This window comes from Oncorhynchus tshawytscha, linkage group LG16 (genome assembly GCF_018296145.1).
Source record: "Oncorhynchus tshawytscha isolate Ot180627B linkage group LG16, Otsh_v2.0, whole genome shotgun sequence".
In the NCBI taxonomy this organism is placed as follows: domain Eukaryota; kingdom Metazoa; phylum Chordata; class Actinopteri; order Salmoniformes; family Salmonidae; genus Oncorhynchus; species Oncorhynchus tshawytscha.
Genome location: NC_056444.1, coordinates 62,746,306 through 62,767,828, shown reverse-complemented (window position 1 = coordinate 62,767,828; position 21,523 = coordinate 62,746,306). Strand labels below are relative to the sequence as shown.

Sequence of the window (21,523 nt, the reverse complement as noted above, 5' to 3'; positions counted from 1 at the left end):
AGGGCCTTATATGCGTAAACACAAGCCCATGTCTCAAGCACAAGCCCACGTGCTAGTGAGTAGCCAGCTAATATTTATATATTTCAAGTTTAGCAAACACATCTATTTGCTAGCTAACAAGGTAGAAGAGTTAAACTGTTATGAACAAACCCTTCTGTCCGTCTACAACTGTCTGAATAGCATGCTAGTCTGTCCACTTTGTTCAGATGTTGAAATCAAGTGGCATACCTTATGTTTCAGAATGAGAATTTGTTGTACATTTATAAAAAACAGACTAGAAAGCTAGTAAATCTAATTTTATTGTGGGTGTAGCGAAATGCTTGTGTTCCTAGCTCCAACAGTGCATTAGCATCTAATAATTCACAACAATACACACACAAATCTAAAAGTAAAATAATGTAATTAAGAAATATATAAATATTAGGAAAGCAATGTCGGAGTGGCATTGACTAAAATAGAGTAACAAACTATAGTTTTGGCAAGTCTGTGAGGACATCTACTTTGTGCATGACACAAGTCATTTTTCCAACAATTGTTTAAAGACAGATTTATTTCACTGTATCACAATTCCATGGGATCAGAAGAACAAAGTTGACTGTGCCTTTAAACAGCTTGGAAAATTCCAGAAAACTATGTCATGACTTTGGCTAAATAGTCTTTGGCTAAAATGCTGTTAGCGGTAGCCACCGTTTGCATTGACAGATTCATTTGGAATGCTTTTCCAACAGTCTTGAAGGAGTTCCCACATACGCTGAGCACTTTTTGGCTGCTTTTCCTTCACTCTGCAGTCCAACTCATCCCAAACCATCTCAATTGGGTTGAGGTCGGGTGATTGTGGAGGCCAGGTCATTAGATGCAGCACTCCATCACTCTCCTTCTTGGTCAAATAACCCTTACACAGCCTGGAGGTGTTTTGGGTCATTGTCCTGTTGAAAAACAAATAATAGTCCCACTAAGCCCACACCAGATGGGATGGCGTCATGCTACAGAATGCTGTGGTAGCCATGCTGTTTAAGTGTGCCTTGAATACTAAATAAATCACCAACAGTGTCACCAGCAAAGCACCCCCACCTCCATGCTTCACGGTGGGAACCACACATGCTGAGATCATCTGTTCCCCTACTCTGTCTCACAAAGACACGGCGGTTGGAAGCAAAAATCTCAAATTTAGACTCAGACCAAAGGACAGATTTCCACCAGTCTAATGTCAATTGCTTGTGTTTCTTGGTCCAAGCAAGTCTCCTCTTATTATTATTGGTGTCCTTTAGTAGTGGTTTCTTTGTAGCAATTCAACCATGAAGGCATGATTCACACAGTCTCCTTTGAACAGTTGACGTTGAGATGTGCCTGTTACTTGAACTCTGAAGCATTCATTAAAAGGCTGGTAACTCTAATGAACTTATCCTCTACAGCAGAGGTAACTCTGGATCTTCCTGTGGCGGTCCTCATGAGAGCCAGGTTCACCATAGAGCTTGATGTTTTTTGCAACTGCACTTTCAAAGTTCTTGAAATTTTACGATTGACTGACCTTCATGTCTGAAAGTAATGGACTGTCATTTCTCTTTGATTATTTGAGCTGTTCTTGCCATAATACAGACTTGCTATTTTACCAAATAGGGCTATCTTCTGTATACCACCCCTAACTTGTCACAACACAACTGATTGGCCCAAACGCAATAAGAAGGTATGTAATTCCACAAATGAACTTTTAACAAGGCACACCTGTTAATTGAAATGCATTCCAGGTGACTACCTCATGAAGCTGGTTGAGAGAATGCCAAGCGTGTGCAAAGCTGTCATCAAGGCAAAGGGCGGCTATTTGAAGAATCTCAAATATAAAATATATATAAAACACTTTTTTGGTTACTACATGATTTCATATGTGTTATTTCATAGTTTAGATGTCTTCACTATTATTCTACAATGTAGAAAATAGTGAAAATAAAGAAAAACCCTTGAATAAGTAGGTGTGTCCAAACATTTTGACTGGTAGTGTAAATATTTGATTCTTGCGATACAGGCATATCGCATAATATAATACATTCGATATATCGCCCAACCCTTCTTCAGTGTGTAATAAATTACATCAACAGTACATTTAAACCAGAAATGGGATCCAATGGTTGGATATAGACGTTGACTAATTTAGTCACCATTGTCTACCTTTATCTCCTCCTGTATCTCCATTCATATCGATAGGGTGTTGAATTCATAATGAAACGTTTTATAGATACGCTTTTTGAAAGACGAATGCAACGTCCCATAATAAGCTTGTATGTTATGGGTGGAATGTTGCGTAAGCTGCTGGAGTATGTCTAAAATGCTCATGGCATGATCTAATGACGTATGGATGAGTTATGGTATGATGAGGTGTTGAAATATAAATGACTGGCTATATTTCATGCATATGGCATATTTGGCCAAAGGAGAACTGAAACTGGTTCAGCCTCCCACCTGACACCAATGTAGCGAATTCATAATGATGCCAATGGGAGTCATAGTTTAAATAAATTAATGCAGACGCAGTGGGCTTCTCTAAAGACATGTGCTGTACCTCATGAGCTGTGTGAATACAAAAGGCACAAGTGTCTGAAATAAGCTAAGTAGCGAGGCCTAAAGAGATCTGAGAAAAACCATCAATGGCTCTTTGTATGTATCATTGTTGACGACATCTGTTTCTCAGAATCCTCAGTGGTCACGGTGGGAAAACATTCGTAGAATCAGCTTAATAAAATGTTCTCCATCAGGATGCGGGTTGCGTAAGAGCAAGGCCAGAGATGTCTGAAGGGTCTATCACATCACTGTCGGCCCACTAACTTCAGCTGAGTGACATTCTTTCATTCCACTTTAGACTGACTGCTCCATTCTTGCTTAGATGTCTCAAGAGAGAAGGCGACAGATTCATAACGCGTTTGTACTGGGGTGACAGAGATCCCTTCAGAGACCCACTTCAAATTTGAACCTCCCTCTCTTGTTTTGGCGTCCAGATCGGGGCATTCAGGAGTTGTTGGTTCAATTCCTGCATGGTCACATGCACTAAACATGTGTTAACCATCAGCCGTTTTGGGTCAAAATCAAACAATCGTTGCATTTCAAAACCTCCATCATTCATGTACTGGATTCAACTACTGAGATATCTAATCCTGCATTTGCCTTTACCTCTCTGCTCTGTTTGTTGATATAGAGAAGTTAATGTGTTTGTGGGAGTAATTTCATAAATGGTGAAGTAACCAAATAATGGGCTTTTGTTTCCCTCACCACAAAGCAGCAGTTTGGTGGTGTGTATGTTTACTACTCTCAAATCAGATCAACACACCCACCAGATGTATCAAGCTTCTTACTGAAGCCAGTGATATAAGTAGAAGATAGACATCTATTCAAAGGTTGAGATTTGCGGTCTAGTAAGGTAGTGAGCGTAAGTCCTCTGGTGGGGCTGAGCAGACTGATATAAGTAGAAGAAGATACATCTATTTAAAGGTTGAGATTTGTAATCTTGTCAGGTAGCTAGAGTAAGTCCTACAGTGGGGCTGAGTAGTTTGTAAACATCCTCAAAATAACAAAACCGGTAAGACCTTATAGTAGTCTTCTTGGGGCAAACTGCTGTCCACTAGTGCTTTCAAAAGGACAGAAATCCAACATTTAGCCTTTTGTTTACTCCCCCGTCAGCTTTCAAGTCATGAAGTCCAGACTTGACACAAAGCAGTCACATTTAAATCAGATCTTATAAAAGCATACAGGCCCAATGTGATATCAATACCGTAGGCTAGAGAAACTGAGGCGGGAGTCAAAGTGAGAGGGGAAGGAGCCTCTGTCAGACTGTATTGTCTGAGCCTCTGTCAGACTGTATTCTCTATCTTCTCAATATGGGAGAATCATTTTTTTTAAATAATGCTTTTTTTGCATGTCAAGATGAAGACTCATTCATTCAGTAGTTCAGGCTACTTTAACCCTAAAAACCAGACAACATGTTTTGATTGAATAGACCTAAACTTAAGCAGCAATGACATACAGCCATTGCAGGTTTGGTGAGCTTGTTCTCTGACACAGTTCCTCTTTATTTTTCCCTAATGTCTTTCGCAATGTCTATGGACTCAAATGTCTTCACTCACTTGAGGAAACTGCAACTATGTAAATGTTTAACAATTGCAGATAAGAGGGAATTGGTGCCACATAAGGAATTACTGTAGTATTGGCCAACAGTATTCTGCGTGGCATCACTAAATATATTTAGTGTATTGCCTTTCTCTATTTTTGAGTACTGTTCTCCCATATAGTGTTTTAGCTATAATACTGGCTTGGGTGGCTGTATAATACTGGGTGTATTGCACTAAATGCTGGGGGAATTGGGAATCCTTGAGAAAAGATGTGGGGGGGTGACCATGGTACTCACGGTTGGGAGTGGGCGGTCTCATAGCGTTCAAAGGCGTGGCCCAGGTCGTGCTTGTTGTTCATGTAACATTGCGTGCACAGGTCGTAGTCAAAGCACACCTTACACTTCCAGCGCATCCCCATGATGCCATGCTTCTTGCAGCTGTCACAGATGATGTTGGAGTGGCGCACACCTGAGACAGAGAAAAGAGAGCGAGAGAGTCAGAGAGGTGGAAGGAGGTCAAGAAGCCTAGCAAATGAGATGCTTGACGGATGAAAGAGACGTCGAGAGATGCCGCTCTTCCTCATCCCTCTCCCTTGCTCTCCTTTTGACTCTCCTTCTCCCCCTTTTTAGGCTAAAATTGAAGCCTTATTGGCTTCTCAGGCAGAAAAATGATGTCTTTAATGGCGCAAAATGCAGACTAATCCTGCCTTAGCACTTGGCATTTGATTCTAAAACAGGGCTGTATTGCCTGTCTCTATTTTTGAATCGAAAGGAAATGGAGAAAGCATCGCAGAGCAAAGGGCATCTAAGTAAACACAAGCTTGAGGAAGCTTGCTTGAGTCATAGAGATGAGACATAAATACCTAAAAATAAAAAATGATATACAAAAAAATGAATCAAACTTGAATAGAGTTTAAAGCCGGGACTCAATTCAGAGCAAAATGTGCTGGACAGCTGACAATGATGCTTTTAAAAAGGCAATTTCCCCAACTTTCGCAGAGATCACATTCACGGTAAATGCTGTGCATGTTGCCTCAATCGGAAATGTCCTTTAAATGTCAAGCTTGCATGGATTAGATTGAATCCCAGCCTCACTGAATATGGTTTTATATACAGTAGGTTGTTTTATACACAATATACACAAGTACTAGGGATGGGCACGGTTAATTGAATATCTAGATATCCGAAAGGACATTAATATTTGGTTACTTGAGTGTGCATTTTTGTAGAGAAAAATTATTGTAGGCCTATTTTAACAATGAAAAAGCTTTGTTATAAATTAAATTATCCTAGTGATATTGTTACCTTCAGGGATATACCATGACATTTGAAACACTTAATAAAACAAACTTGTGAATGTAGTTTTTATAACTGCATTGCACTACTGCTGCACATTTACCCTCCAGTATGCACTGACCTCGGGAATGCTATTTCCCCGCTTCAAATAGCAATTACAGGCACGCAACTAACAGAGTTTCCACAAGACCTAACAAATCAATGCAAAACTCACTATAAAACCTTTTCATAACAGAATCAGTTCTATCGTCAAACTTCTCTTTCACTGTTGCTTTTAGCCAAAAACTACTTGGCAGTGAGTGTTGCAACCGAGGACAGAGGATTTTTATGCTCTACCATTCTGTGAGCTTGTGTGGACCACCACTTCGCAGCTGAGCCGTTGCTGCTACTAGACGTTTCCACTTCACAATAAACAGCACTTACAGTTGACCGGGGCAGCTCAAGCAGGACAAAAATTTGACGAACTGACTTGTTGGAAATGTGGCATTCCATAACGCTGCTCCCGAGTGGTGCAGCGGTCTAAGGCACTGTATCTCAGTGCTTGAGGCGTCACTACAGACCCTAGTTTGATTCCAGGCTGTATCACAGCCAGCCGTGATCGAGAGTCCCATAAGGCGGCGCACAATTGGCCCAGCGTCGTCTGGGTTAGGGTTTGGCCCGGGGTAGGACGTCATTGTAAATAAGAATTTGTTCTTAACTGACTTGCCTAGTTAAATAAAGGTTAAATAAAATACAAAAAAAAAACAGTGTTATGTTGAAAGTCACTGAGCTCTTCGGTAAGGCCATTCTTCTTCTGTCAATGTTTGTCTATGGCGATTGCATGGCTGTGTGCTCAATTTTATACACCAGCAATGGGTGTCGCTGAAATAGCTAAATCCACTAATTTGAAGGGGTGTCCACATACATTGGTATATATAGTGTAACTTATATGCGTTTCAAAACCTGTGGTGGGGTGATCAGGGCTCAGTGCTCACCGATCTGGGCGTTGTCGTAGAGCAGCAGGTCGTAGGAGCCTTGGTAGCCTGTGCGGTAGTTGGTGCGCGTGCCACTGTCCCACTGCACCACCACCGTCTTGTCGGGTGTGGTGGTGCTGCCCTGCCGCCCGATCTCTACCACCGTGCCCACGTGGCCGTCACCGTCATCCTGGTTCCCCCACTTCCAGTCCAGGCCACGCACCACACGCATGCCTACCTCCATGCTGCCTCTGGGGCCTGCCAGGCCCGAGGGCCACGGCCTGGTGGGGTCGCCTCTGCTGCTGTTGCCGCTGCTGTTGCCGCTGCTGCTGCGCCTACGGGGCCTGTGCAGGGCAGGCCGGACCCACGCCGAGGGCAGGGTAGGCACCACAGATGGAACCAGGGGCTCCGGGACCAGATCAGGGGTGACTGAGGGGAGAAAGAGAGAAAAGAAGAAAAAAAAGACCAAATCAGTTGGGGCGCTGTCTACTAGAGAAGGTGTGAATCGTCCGAGGTGGTTTCAACAGACTTATCCGTCGCGATGTCGCCGAAGACCCATCCGCTAGCCCCAGCCCACTAGCTTTCTGAATCGCTGGGTCTCCCGTTTTATTTCACTGTAGAGCCCCCAGCCCCGCTCAACATGCCTTAGATAGCTCTCTTGTCCCACCCCCCACACATGCGGGCACCTCACCTGGCTTAACTGGTGCCTCCAGGGACACAAACTACCTCATCGTCACTCAATGCCTAGATTTACCTCCACTGTACTCACATCCTACCATATCCTTGTCTGTACATTATGCCCTGAATCTATTCTACCGCACACAGAAATCTTCTCTGTTTCTTCTCCGATCCCAACGCACTAGACGACCAGTTCTTATAGCCTTTATCCATACCCTTATCCTACTCCTCCTCTGGTGATGTAGAGGTTAACCCAGGCCCTGTAGCCCCTAGCACTACACCCATTCCCCAGGCACTCTCATTTGTTGACTTCTGTAACGATAAAAGCCTTGGTTTGATGTATGTTAACATCAGAAGCCTCCTCCCTAAGTTTGTTTTATTCACTGCTTTAACACACTCCGCCAACCCTGATGTCCTAGCCATGTCTGAAGCCTGGCTTAGGAAGGCCAAATAAATTCTGAAATTTCCATTCCCAACTACAACATTTTCTGACAAGACAGAACTGCCAAAGGGGGCGGAGTTGCAATCTACTGCAGAGACAGCCTGAAGAGTTCTGTCATACTATCCATGTCTGAGCCCAAACAGTTTGAGCTTCTACTTTTAAAAATCCACCTTCCAGAAATAAGTCTCTCACTGTTGCTGCTTGTTATAGACCTCCCTCAGCACCCCAGCTGTGCCCTGGACACCATATGTGAATTGGTTGTCCCCCCATCTATCTTCAGAGCTCGTACTGTTAGGTGACCTAAACTGGGATATGCTTAACACCCAGGCCGTCCGACAATTTGAGCCTACAAGTCAACTGGGTTAGACAATCTGCACCCTCTCTTTCTAAAAAGTTAGCCACCAAAATTGTTTCAACTCCTATTACTAGCCTGTTCAACCTCTCAATCTCACACAAATTGTCAAGGAACCTACCAAGTACAACCCTAAATCCGTAAACATGGGCACCCTCATAGATATCATCCTGACCAAATTGCCCTCTAAATACACCTCTGCTGTCTTCAACAAGGATCTCAGTGATCACTGCCTCGTTGCCTATGTCCGTAAATGGGTCAAATGGCGACGCCTAATCACTGTCAAACGCTCTCTAAAACACTTCAGCGAGCAGGCTTTTCTAATCGACCTGGCCCGTGTATCCTGGAAAGATATTGACCTCAGCCCGTCAGTAGAGGATGCCTGGTTGCTCTTTAAAAGTGATTTCAGCACCATCTTAAATAAGTATGCCCCATTTTAAAAATATAGAACTAAGAACAGATATATCCCTTGGTTCACCCCAGACTTGACTGCCCTTGACCAGCACAAAAACATCCTGTGGCATACTGCATTAGCATCGAATAGTCCCCGCGATATGCAACTTTTCAGGGAAGTCAGGAACCAATAAGTCAGTTAGGAAAGCAAAGGCTAGCTTTTTCAAACACAAAAGCACTAATTCCAAAAGGTTTTGGGAGACTGTAAAGTCCATGGAGAATAAGAGCACCTCCTCCCAGCTGCCCACTGCACTGACACTAGGAAACACTGTCACCACCGATATATCTACGATAATCAAGGATTTCAATAAGCATTTTTCTACAGCTGGCCATGGTTTCCACCTGGTTACCCCTACCAAAAGCTCTGCACCCCCCGCAGCAACTTGCCCAAGTCCCCCCTCCCCCTGCTTCTCCTTCACCCAAATCCCAGACAGCTGATGTTCTGAAAGAGCTGCAAAATTTGGATCCCTACAAGTCAGCTGGGTTAGACAATCTGGACCCTCTCTTTCTAAAAAATAGCCACCAAAATTGTTAGCATGTTTAACTTCTTTCGTATCGTCCGAGATCCCCAAAGTTTGAAAAGCTGCCGCGGTCATCCCCCTCTTCAAAGGGGGAGACACTCTAGACCTATATCTATCCTGCCCTGCCTTTCTAAAATCTTTGAAAGCAAAGTTAACAAACAGATCACTGACCATTTTGAATCCCACCGTACCTTCTCCACTATGCAATCTCATTTCCGAGCTGGTCATGGGTGCACCTCAGCCATGCTCAAGGTCCTAAACGATATCATAAACGCCATCGATAAAAGACAGTACTGTGCAGCTGTCTTCATCGACCTGGCCAAGGCTTTCAACCTTGTCAATCACCGCATTCTTATCGGCAGAATCAATAATGTTGGTTTCTCAAATGACTGCCTCGCCTGGATCACTAACTAGTTCTCAGAGAGAGAGCTCAGTTTGTCAAATCGGAGGGCCTGTTGGCCGGACCTCTGGCAGTCTCTATGGGGTTCCACAGGGTTCAATTCTCGGGCCGACTCTTCTTTCCTCTGTATGTATCAATGATGTTGTTCTTGCTGCCCGCCCAACTAGCATCACTACTCTGGACAGTTCTGACTTAGGTATTTGTAGATACAAATAACCTCGTAAAACTGACTATCCTACCGATCCTTGACTTCAGCGATGTAATTTACAAAATAGCCTCCAACACTCTACTCAGCAAATTGGATGTAGTCGATCACAGTGCCATCCGTTTTGTCACCAAAGCCCCATGAACTACCCACCACTGCGACCTGTATGCTCTTGTTGGCTGGTCCTCGCTACATATTCGTCGCCAAACCCACTGGCTCCAGGTCATCTATAAGTATTTGCTAGGTAAAGCCCCGCCTTTTCTCAGCTCACTGGTCACCATAGCAACACCCACCTGTAGCACGCCCTCAGCAGGTATATTTCACTGGTCACCCCCAAAGCCAACACCTCCTTTGGCTGCCTTTACTTCCAGTTCTCCAATGACTAATGAATTGCAAAAATCACTGAAGCTGGAGACTTATATCTCCCTCTCTAACTTCAAGCATCAGCTGTCAGAGCAGCTTACCGATCACTGTAACTGAACACAACCCATCTGTTAATAGTACACCCAACTACCTCATCCCCATATTTTTTGTTTGTTTGTTGCTCTTTTGCACCCCAGTATCTCTACTTGCACATCATCCTCTGCACATGTATCACACGCTAAATTGTAATTATTTCACCACTTTGGCTTATTTATTACCTTACCTCCCTAATCTTACTACATTTGCACACAATGTACATATATTTCTCTATTGTGTTAACTGTACGTTTGTTTATCCCATGTGTAACTCTGTATTGTTGTTTTTGTCGCACTGCTTTGCTTTACCTTGGCCAGGTCGCAGTTGTAAATGAGAACATGTTCTCAACTGGCCTACCTGGTTAAATAAAATATATTTTTTTAAATGAGCTTTCATTGTGACAAATAGTAATTGTTGCCAAGCAGCCTTTTCTGTAAATAAGCTATTCACCGCCACTTCATTGCTTAATCATTTTATGATCTTGACACATTTTAAAAGAGCAGTGAGACTAAGCCCTAAAACAATGATGCTCAACACTCATCCCAGAGATACTGTGTGTTTTAGTCGATGACTGCTGAAGGACACAGTCAGTGAAGCTGCAGAAAAAAAGTATTTAGTCTTATTAACCCGATTACTGAAGCTCTGTTTTTTTCCCCCATCCTTCCTGGAACATTCACTGAGCACCATGCTGTGACATGGGCTAACTCAGAGAGGAGCAGCTGGACATTAGACACCACTAACATGCCCCACTGCTCTACTCTCTACCCCTGACTTGACACCGCAGCCACACACAGTCTACCACACAACAGCTATACAGGCATGCCCTCATCATGAAGCCATGGCATGTAGCATGGCTTAAAACCGAACAAACACGGGAAGGAAGTCTATATTCATGTGGACTGAGTCAGCAGAAAGGCAGGAAGCTCCAAAGAGAGGTATTCCAATCAGTCAGCCAACCGGGCAGACTGCATACATGGCCTACTTTAGCCTGTCTTACATAGCATTGCTCTTCAAGGAGGAATGTCTCAGTTGACTGGTTGTTGAAACACTGACTGATATTCAACCCTCCGCATCTTCCTCGAGGACGCATGCTTAGATCCAGCAGACCGTCTACACAGCCACAACCAAAGAGGCTAAGGCACGTTAAGGGTCAATTAATTCACAAATGCTATTCAGCGATGGTTTAACTACTATTGTTGAGGAGGGGGAAGCCTACCTCGGTTGTCTCTCGGCCAACACGTTTGGCTTTGGTTGATTTCTGTTGATCATGTTGGTGGTAGCATTATTTGATGCTGCTTCGGTGGTCTGTGTCTACAGTACACAAGAGGAATCTAGGGGAGCAACTGCATAGATAGAAGCAGGCAGTCCATCCACCTGGGGCGGCAGGGTAGCCTAGTGGTTAGAGCGTTGGACTAGTAATTGGAAGGTTGCAAGTTCAAATCCCAGAGCTGACAATGTACAAATCTGTCGTTCTGCCCCTGAACAGGCAGTTAACCCACTAGGCCGTCTTTGGAAAATAAGAATTTGTTCTTGCCTCCTAGGCCGTCATTAGAAAATAAGAATTTGTTCTTAACTGACTTGCCTAGTTAAATAAAGGTTAAAAAAAATGCAAAAGATGTGGACGGAGCAGACTAGATCAACCTGTCTCTCTGCATCCTCCTCCTCTGCCTGGGCTGCCTACCGTGGGCTTGTAGCCCTTATGTAACAGCCTAAAGAATTGTGTGTGTGAGAGCGAGTCTAATAAAAACAAAAGCCTGTCAGAAATGGATTGGAATCTTAAACGCACTCAAATGTGATGCAATTATTCTAACCCACAGAATTCCGGACAGGTATTCCTTTAAATTGTTGCGGTTACAAACATTCATTCACCCTGAGTGACACAACCGATGCCAATGTGGACCGAACTCAGTTCATATCATTATTTTTTGTTGTCTACTTCAGTGTTAATACCAGGATAAGTATCAAGTTACGTGGTTTAGTATAGGCCTAAATCCATCTTAATCCTGCAGCAATAGGCAACACAAAATTATTGTTTTAAAATTATATTTGTATGCTTATGTCATTTGTGTATTAAAGCTATGTGCTTTAGCATGAAAACATATGGAGTGGGGGGGATTAGACAGAGAATAAGAAGGCTGCTCATATGCTCTTTCTCCAGCCCCAAAAATACAGTTTAGGCTGCTTTCACTGGATTAAAAAAACTCAGTCCGCAGACCCTGATGGGCACCAACTAATTACCATCGCTCCAAAATTCACTGTCACAGGGTGTGTGTGCATGCAAACAGGAAGACATCAACATCCAATTCCATTATTTTCCATGACCCTCTGTTCGCATAACTCCTGTGTTCTCTCTGTGTATGGATCCACACAAATTGGACTACTTCACTGTCAGTTGTGTCCTAGTTTGGTTTAGAATAAACAAATCAGAATAGAGAAAGACAATTCAGCAAGCCTGTGTCAGTCTAAAGTAGCTTCCTGTCCTCATCTCCTTTTGATCTACTGGAGAGGTTAAAGCAATAAGGCAGATATCCTGGCAGTTCTTTCAGATCACTCCAGCTAGGAATACAGTACAAGATAAGAAACCAGGAGAAATAGATAGTCTAGGATAATTGAAATTACTCATATGCACCCTGGATGAAGAAATAATTGGAGATTAGGGAGAGAAGATACACCCCAAAAGAGAAGGAAAAATCTCCCTCATGCACCTACAGTTGAAGTCAGAAGTTTACATATACTTAGGTTGGATTTATTAAAACTCGTTTTTCAACCACTCCACAAATGTCTTGTTAAACTATAGTTTTGGCAAGTTGGTTAGGACATCTACTTTGTGCATGACAAGTCATTTTTCCAACAATTGTTTACAGACAGATTATTTCAGTTAATCACAATTCCAGTGGGTCAGATGTTTACATACACTAAATTGACTGTGCCTTTAAACAGCTTGGAACATTCCAGAAAATGATGTCATGGATTTAGAAGCTTCTGATAGGCTAATTGACACCATTTGAGTCAATTGGAGGTCTACCTGTGGATGTATTTCAAGGTCTTCCTTCCAACTCAGTGCCTCCGCTTGACATCATATGAAAAATCAAAAGAAATCAGCCAAGACCTCAAGAAAAAGAATTGCAGACCTCCACAAGTCTGGTTTATCCTTGGGAGCAATTTCCAAAGCCTGAAGGTACCATGTTTATCTGTACAAACAATAGTACTCAAGTATAAACACCATGGGACCACGCAGCAGTCATACCGCTCAGGAAGGAGACGTGTTCTGTCTCCTAGAAATGAACATACTTTGGTGAAAACAACAGCAAAGGACCTTATGAAGATGCTGGAGGAAACAGGTACAAAAGTATTATATCCACAGTAAAATGAGTCATATCAACATAACCTGAAAGGCCGCTCAGCAAGGAAGAAGCCACTGCTCCAAAACCGTCATAAAAAGTAAGATAACGGTTTGCAACTGCACATGGGGACAAAGATCATACTTGTGACTTTTTCCACATTGTTACGCTACAGCCTTATTTTAAAATGGATAAAAGCAATCTACATACAATACCCCATAAATGCAAAGCAAAAACAGGTTTATAGAAATGTTTGCGAATTTATAAATTACAAAGAATTATCACATTTACATAAGTATTCAAACCTTTCCTCAGTACTTTGTTGAAGCACCTTTGGCAGCAATTACAGCCTTCTTGGGTATGACGCTACAAGTATGGCACCCCTGTATTTGCGGAGTTTCTCCCAACCATCTTCGCAGATCCTCTCAAGCTCTGTCAGCTTGGATTGGGAGTGTTTCCTGCATAGCTATTTTCAGGTCTCTCCAGAGATGTTTGATCGGGTTCAAGTCCGGGCTCGGGCTGGGCCACTCAAGGACATTCAGAGAAGCCACTCCTGCATTGTCTTGGCTGTGTGCGTAGGGTTGTTGTCCTGTTGGAAGGTGAACCTTCAAACCAGTCTGATCCTGACCGCTCTGTACTTTTCTCCGTTCATTTTTTCCCTCAATCCTGACTAGTCTCCCAGTCCCAGCCACTGAAAAACATCCCCACAGCACGATGCTGCCACCACCATGCTTCACCGTAGGGATGGTACAGGGTTTCCTCCAGACGTGACGCTTGGCATTCAGGCCAAAGAGTTCAATCTTGGTTTCATCAGACCAGAGAAACTTGTTTCTCATGGTCTGAGAGTCTTTTAGGAGCCTTTTGGCAAACTCCAAGTGGGCTGTTGTATGCCTTTGACTGAGCAGTGGCTTCCGTCTGGCCACTCTACCATAAAGTCCTGATTGGTGGAGTGCTGCAGAGATGGTTGTCCTTCTGAAAGGTTCTCCCATCTCCACAGAGGAACTCTGGAGCTCTATCAGAGTAACCATCGGGTTCTTGGTCACCTCTCTGACCAAGGCACTTCTCCCCCGATTGCTGTTTGGCCAGGCGGCCAGCTCTAGTAAGTCTTGGTGGTTCCAAACTTCTTCCATTTAAGAATGACAGAGGCCACTGTGTTCTGTGTTCTTGGGGACCTTCTTTGCTGCAGACATGTTGATACCATTCCCCAGATCTGTGCCTTGACACAATCCTGTCTCGGAGCTCTATGGACAATTCCTTCAACTTCATGGCTTGGTTTTTGCACTGTCAACTGTGTGTGCCTTTCTAAAATCATGTCCATCAATTGAATTTACCACAGGTGGACTTAAATCAAATTGTAGAAACGTCTTAAGGATGATCAATGGAAACAGGATGCACCTGAGCTCAATTTTGAGTCTCATAGCAAAAAGGTCTGAATACTTATGTAAATAAGGTATTATGTTCTTTTAATTTTGATCAAATTAGCAAAAATAAAACAAAATTGCTTTGTCATTAAGGGGTATTGTGTGTAGATTGACTACGAAATATTTTTTGTTAAGGATTCTAAACACTTTCCGAATGCACTGTGGGCGAGCATGAGCGCAAGCAAGCCAAAAGTTAACACCAACACAGCAGTCCATATTTAGTGTGCCCAACAGGGGGTTGCGGTTGCATGTGCAGGGAGACAGAGGTGGTAGCCAGACAGGGTGTCCTCACAGTCCTCCCTGGGGTGGACTGGGTCCCAGGTAGGCCACCTGTTCGGAGCAATTTCTGCAAATCTGTGTCTGAGGGCTAAGAGAGAGGATAAGCAGCTCTGCTCCTCATAACAGATGGACTGGCCTCTGTCACACATCCGCTAAGGACCTATCTGTGAGGCCGACGTCACCACACACACCGTCGGACACAGAATTACCTTCCAACGTAATACTCTCTAGGTGCTTATTGAGAAGAGAATCAGTAATACAAGTAGGCAACATCTAAATTGAGGGCCATTTTCTGATAACAGTGCACAAGACACATACCCTAGTCTCCAACCCTGTATAGGTGGATGAATCCTAAACATTACTAATCAATCACTCACTTTGGGTCTCTCCCAGAATTCTAAGCATTACATAAGAGACAAGTGCATCGGCTGAAGGCAAGTGGATAAAGTTTCAACGGGATAATAATCAATAGGGAAATATTCACATTTTCCTAAACAGAAATGAACACTTTCAGATTGTTTGCCCGTTTATAACAATGAATATCAGACAGAAAATGCCATATCTGTCCCATATGCTATTGTGAAAATGTGATTGACTTGAATAAAATGTCAATGGTATAATAATGTGAACCACTGGTAAAGGTAGGATTGAGTGCCTAAACGACCATGTTATCCTATTCTATCACACTAACATCTGATGACCATCTACAGTACATCTAGATGTACTAATGCACATTCTCTCTGGCTAATAATGTATTTCATCATATAGGTCTATGCATACACATAGCTTGAAGTAGGTAGGCCTATATCGATAGAACTAGGCTAGGTACTTGCTTTGAAATTGCATAAACCTACAGTAGCCTATAATGTTAAATAAGGATTTTAATAAAAACTTAAATATCTACTCCAAATTCAAATTCAACGATGTGAGTGTCAGCTATGATATGACATATTGACTTTGAAAAATAATATATTTTGGTTATAGAACTACAATAGGTGAAGTGGATTTACATCCAGTAACGGAATTGCGGTAAAGGAATTTCATCATGTGTCCCTGATCTGTACTATACAGAGATGCATAATTATAGATATGAATGTCATTCTCTTCATTGTGAAATATCCTAAATAGGTACACAAAGAGTTATAAATATGCAAATATCTCCATTTGCATATTTGGGTATTATTCTACATATTGGCTATTATTTTAATGAGCTCTGCCTCCAAACAAGATCAAATTTGGGTTGGTCCGGACCAGACCAAATGTGAACCAATCATATATGTTTCACAACTTTGGACATCAAAGTACAGCACAGTAGAGCTCAGTAGAGTACCAGTATAGCACAGTAGTGTTCAGTAGAATACAGTTCAGTTTAACACAGTACACTAGTGTACTCATCTCCAGTGTGCACTGTACTGAACTCTACTCTTTTCTTTACTGTACTCTGTGCTATACTCTACTTGACTGTACTGTCCAAACTTGTGAACTAAACAGTGGTTTGCCACTACTATGAGTTCCCATTGTAGCCAATCAAATTGCAGATTTTTTGGGGAAATTCCATTAACGCAACGAGTTTTAACTGCATAATTCATAAACAAAGTAGATGTCAGTAAAAACACCAACTAAATTGATAGGTATACCTTTACTTGGTACTTCTGTGAACCTTCATTATCCTCCCTCATGAGGGAGAGAAATTAGAAAATATCTTAAAGACGTGGGTTTTTGGTAACAGAATTAAGGCACAAGGCAATGTTTAAATTTACAGAAGTTAGAAAAAAGTCTAAAATTAAATATAAATGATGTTGATGTTAGTTGGCTGGAGTCTTTACTTCAACACTATTGTGTTTTAATGCATTTCAAATACCTTTTAAGGCTTTTTCTGGTATGTTTTCTTTCCATCTGTTTGACCCGAAATTAAAGCCTTTGATTATTCATCATTTTTAAGATGGAAAATGGTTGAAAAATGTACATGTGCCTTCATTTCTCCAAAATAGAGACAGCTTTCATTTGATACCCAATTTGACATGCTCCTATGGATTTCACATATTGGTGCTCATGGGTCCTTTTACATGGAAATGACCTGGACAAACTTCATTTATCATTTCAGGCTCATGACTTCCCTTGTTTTTGATTTGGTGTAGCTTACTGTTCAAGACAAATATTGACCGTTTACATTGAACCAGTGACAGAAGACATATTCCAACAGGAATAAAGAAGGTACTTTCTAGAAAGTGGGACTAACACAATAGAATGTTGGACGAGGCAAATTCAACACTACAATGTGAAACACACAGACAGTGAAATGGTTATTCCGTCATCCAAATTTAGGCTATACATCAAGTACTATTTGAGAAAGTCCGGTCACACAAATGTCCTAGGTTGCTAAGGTCCGACTGGATATTGTCATTTGTCGGAGTAGTTACAACAACCCCCACTTTGCAAGCCATGAGACCCCAAACTGTTATACTGTTCACACCCCTTGTTGGCAAAGAGACAATTTTTTACATTTTCAAGCTCATTTCCTGAAATTCTACACATTTTGCCATGGGGCAGAGAAAATGTTACAGCTTTAAAGCCAAATTTCTGCAATTATACCAATTTCGCCATGTCTTATGTTCATATGATACCAGGGGTCGAGACCCGACTAGAGTTCCTATGTGTATGCATGTAAGTACAGGGCATTCAGAAAGTATTCAGACCCCTTGACTTTTTCCACGAAACATTGTCCTCATTAATCTAGACAATACCCCATAATGACAAAGCGAACAGGTTTGTAGAAACTTTTGCAAATGTACTAAAAATAAAAAAACAAATACCTTATTCATATAAGTATTCAGACACTTGGCTATGAGACTCGAAATTGAGCTCAGGTGCATCCTGTTTCCATTGATCATCCTTGATGTTTCTACAACTTGATTGGAGTCCACCGGTGGTAAATTCAAATGATTGGACGTGATATGGAAAGGCACACACGTCTATATAAAAGGTCCCAAGGTTGACAGTGCATGTCAGAGGAAATACCATGCCATGAGGTCAAAGGAATTGTCCCTAGAACTCAGACAGGATTGTGTCGAGGCACAGATCTGGAGAATGGTACCAAAGAATTTATGCAGCATTGAAGTCCTCAAGAACACAGTGGCCTCCATCATTCTTAAATGAAAGAAGTTTGGAACCACCAAGACTCTTCCTAGAGCTGGCCCCCCGGCCAAACTGAACGGTCCTCAACTGGCAGCTTCATTAAATAGTACCCGCAAAACACCAGTCTCAACAGTGAAGAGGCGACTCTGGGATGCTGGCCTTCTTGGCAGAGTTCCTCTGTCCAGTGTGTGTTCTTTTGCCCATCTTAATCTTTTATTGGCCAGTCTGAGATATGGCTTTTTCTTTGCAACTCTGCCTTTAAGGGCAGCATCCTGGAGTCACCTCTTCACTGTTGACATTGAGACTATTTAATGAAGCTGCCAGTTGAGGACTTGTGAGGAGTCTGTTTCTCAAACTAGACACCATAATGTACTTGTCCTCTTGCTCAGTTGTGCACCGGGGCCTCCCACTCATACTATTCTGGTTAGGGCCAGTTTGCGCTGTTCTGTGAAGGGAGTAGTACACAGCGTTGTATGATCTTCAGTTTCTTGGCAATTTCTCACATGAAATAGCCTTAATTTCTCAGAACAAGAATAGACTGACACGTTTCAGAAGAAAGTTCTTTGTTTCTGGCCATTTTGAGCCTGTAATCAAACCCACAAATGCTGATGCTTCAGATAGTCAATTAGTCTAAAGGCCAGTTTTATTGCTTCTTTATTCAGAACAACAGTTTTCAGCTGTGCTAACAATTGCAAAAGGGTTTTCTGATGATCAATTAGCCTTTTAAAATGTTAAACTTGGATTAGCTAACACAACGTGCCATTGGAACACAGGACTGATGGTTCCTGATAAATGAGCCTCTGTACGCCTATGTAGATATTCCAGAATTCTATTTTTTTATTTATTAATCTGCCGTTTCCATCTACAATACATTAACAATGTCTACACTGTATTTCTGATCATTTGATGTTATTTTAAATGGACAAAAAAAATATTATTACAAAAGCAAGGACATTTCTAAGTGACGGCAAATTTTTGAACGGTAGTGTATATATACACACATGCATACAGTGTATTCGGACAGTACTCAGATCCCTAGACTTTTTCCACATTGTTATGTTACAGCCTTATTTTAAAAATGCCAAGAGTGTGCAAAGCTGTGATCAAGGCTGTCCAAGGGTGGCTACTTTGAAGAATCTGAAATATAAATATATTTTGATTTGTTTAACATGTTTTTGTTACTACATGATATCATATGTGTTATTTCATAGTTTTAATGTCTTTATTATTCTACAATGTAGAAATTAGTGAAAATAAAGAAAAACCCTTAGGTTTTTCCAAACTTTTGACTGGTACTGTTTAAGCAAGGTATTTCTGATTTTTTTTTATTAATTTGCTAACAATTCTAAAACCCCATTTTCACTTTGTCATTATGGAGTATGGTGTGTAGATTGGTGAGGGAAATGTAATTTTAGCAAATGGCTGTAACGTAACAAAATGTGTAAGGGGACTGAATACTTCCCGAATGCACCCACCAAATTATTACTATAACTGACAGTCCAATTTCTCCCATCAGAAAGTGTTGTTACCGTATGACATTACAGATCACCTACGCAAACTTCTACAATGTCGCGTAGGAAATGAGTGTCTAATTTTCACATCAGAGAGCTTCTGAACCACTCTCAAACCACTTCACCACATAACAGACCTAAACACAAATCTCAACAGAAGCTTGAACAGTACCCAGTCCTACGGAGTATACCATTATTACTCTAAATAATGCAACGGTGAGCTACAGTAGTTTGTACACTTAGAGAGAGAAGTAAACTCACTTCCCATGATCTTCAGCCCATTCCTGAACATCTTGAAGAGCTCTATTCCAGAGTCACAGGACACCATGAGCAGCTGTGTCAGTGCCTTGTCAATGTGACTAACTATGGACCAGTCATCCTGCTAACAGGGGAATAAATATGTTCCAGCAGTATCTCTACTATTTGTTTTGGGTGAACTTTGCTCTTTGTTTTAGGAACTAACAGTTTTTGGTCTATTTTTCAAGGACAGAACATACTGGACTCACTATCTGTGACAACAAACAATGTAAAGAAATAAAGGTTTCTGTGAAAATATGTGGAAGGGTTGTAGCAATTGCCCTGTTTAAATCCATTCAACACTGATAAATTACAACAGTAGCTTTTAACATTTACAGTAGGTGCTTAGATCAACAAAAATGTTCAGGGGAATCAAATTACCCATGTAAAAGTATTATCATAGCTGGGCAAGACTTTTATTATGTATGATCAAATAGACTACCCCTCATGTGAGAAATTAGTCTAATTCTACATTTCTAACAAATGTCACAGTTTTGGAACCTCAATCTCAAACAAACTAGAGCTCTGCAAACATGTCTTGATAACACCTTTTTGGAGGTGCCAGAATATTTTATCACTAGCCTGTTACGTAACAATTGTAGAAGGTAGTGCCTGCCTGGCCAAGCCAAGCCTATCTGCTGGCTTTACTATAGTTTCCAACTACATATTGCACAATCGTAGTAGTGTAGCCATTGTAGTATTAGTTAAATTGCTACGGTCTTTGTGCACATGCAAATATTTCACTGGTTGCCTTTTCTACGTCCCCTAACGCAAATGGGGCAGTTGTCATATTTACCAATAAATAAAATAAGGTCTTCATGTTTCATTTTATAGTGAAAAAATTGTTTCCAGGTTACTGCGATGTTACCAAAAATACACTCCCTTAATTTTTGTGAACCTTCAAATCAAAACAATTTAATAGCTATAGCAACAGTAAAAGCAATAGGCTACATGCGTTACCAATGTATTACCCTAAATATGATAAGGAATAACCTTACTGTCAGAATGTGCAGATAGCATTCTCATATCACCATGAAACTAGTGAAAATGTATTTAAATATTGTAGTACTGCTACATATGTGGTTCGGTTCGTAGGTTTACCTGTTGGAATAGACGCGTGGGGCACAGTCAGCAAGCCGAGAGACACAAAAACAGGGTAGGAGAGGAGGCGGCAGCCTCCAATCTGCACAAGATGGTGAGGACAGAGTTCTACAGCACCTCCTGGAACACCTCCAGTGAGATAGATAGAGGGGGAATCCTGGGGCTAGAGCCCTATGCTGTGGTGGACAGTGAACCAGAGGTTATGTAGCCGCATGCAGGCAGCGTTACGGCAGCAGCATCCTCCCTGTATTCAGCTTCTGTGTGGGTAATCAGAGCTGGAGGGCAGACAGGCAGAGTGGAGAGGGCCTTCCTGGAGGATGCGGCCAGCGTTTAGTCCTTTGTGCGCCGTGTCAGCAGGGATTATCGGAGGAGGAGGGCAGCGGGGAAAGTGGCTGCCCAGGCAGCGCACTCAGACCTGCGCTCATGCATGCACACACGGACAGGCTTCTCTTCGGCTGCTAAATCCGTGTTCTCCCTCATCAACACACATGTGCGCGTGCGCAATTTACACACTGTGCTGCACAGCCTTCCTTTCCATGCCCCAGGGACACCTCACTCTGTCTTTGCTGCCAGTGAGCAGACGGGC

At 42.1% G+C, this 21,523-nt stretch overlaps 1 protein-coding gene across 3 annotated transcripts in view; it reads right to left on the bottom strand.

Annotated features, from left to right (window-relative positions):
• LOC112232564 (E3 ubiquitin-protein ligase MIB2) overlaps nucleotides 1–21,523 on the bottom strand; it is an 84,606-nt gene that overhangs the window by 55,873 nt on the left and 7,210 nt on the right. The window contains exons 1-3 of one of the 3 annotated variants that reach the window (XM_024399619.2): nucleotides 20,938–21,485; nucleotides 6,364–6,771; nucleotides 4,391–4,562 (exon numbers count right to left, since the gene is read on the bottom strand). In XM_024399619.2, the coding sequence (XP_024255387.1) occupies nucleotides 4,391–4,562; nucleotides 6,364–6,586 (395 nt within the window). In that variant the 5' untranslated portion in view covers nucleotides 6,587–6,771; nucleotides 20,938–21,485. Of the gene's footprint in view, nucleotides 1–4,390; nucleotides 4,563–6,363; nucleotides 6,772–19,800; nucleotides 19,910–20,937; nucleotides 21,486–21,523 lie in introns of those variants that run through there. The other 2 variants (XM_024399617.1, XM_024399618.2) reach the window with 2 other exon arrangements.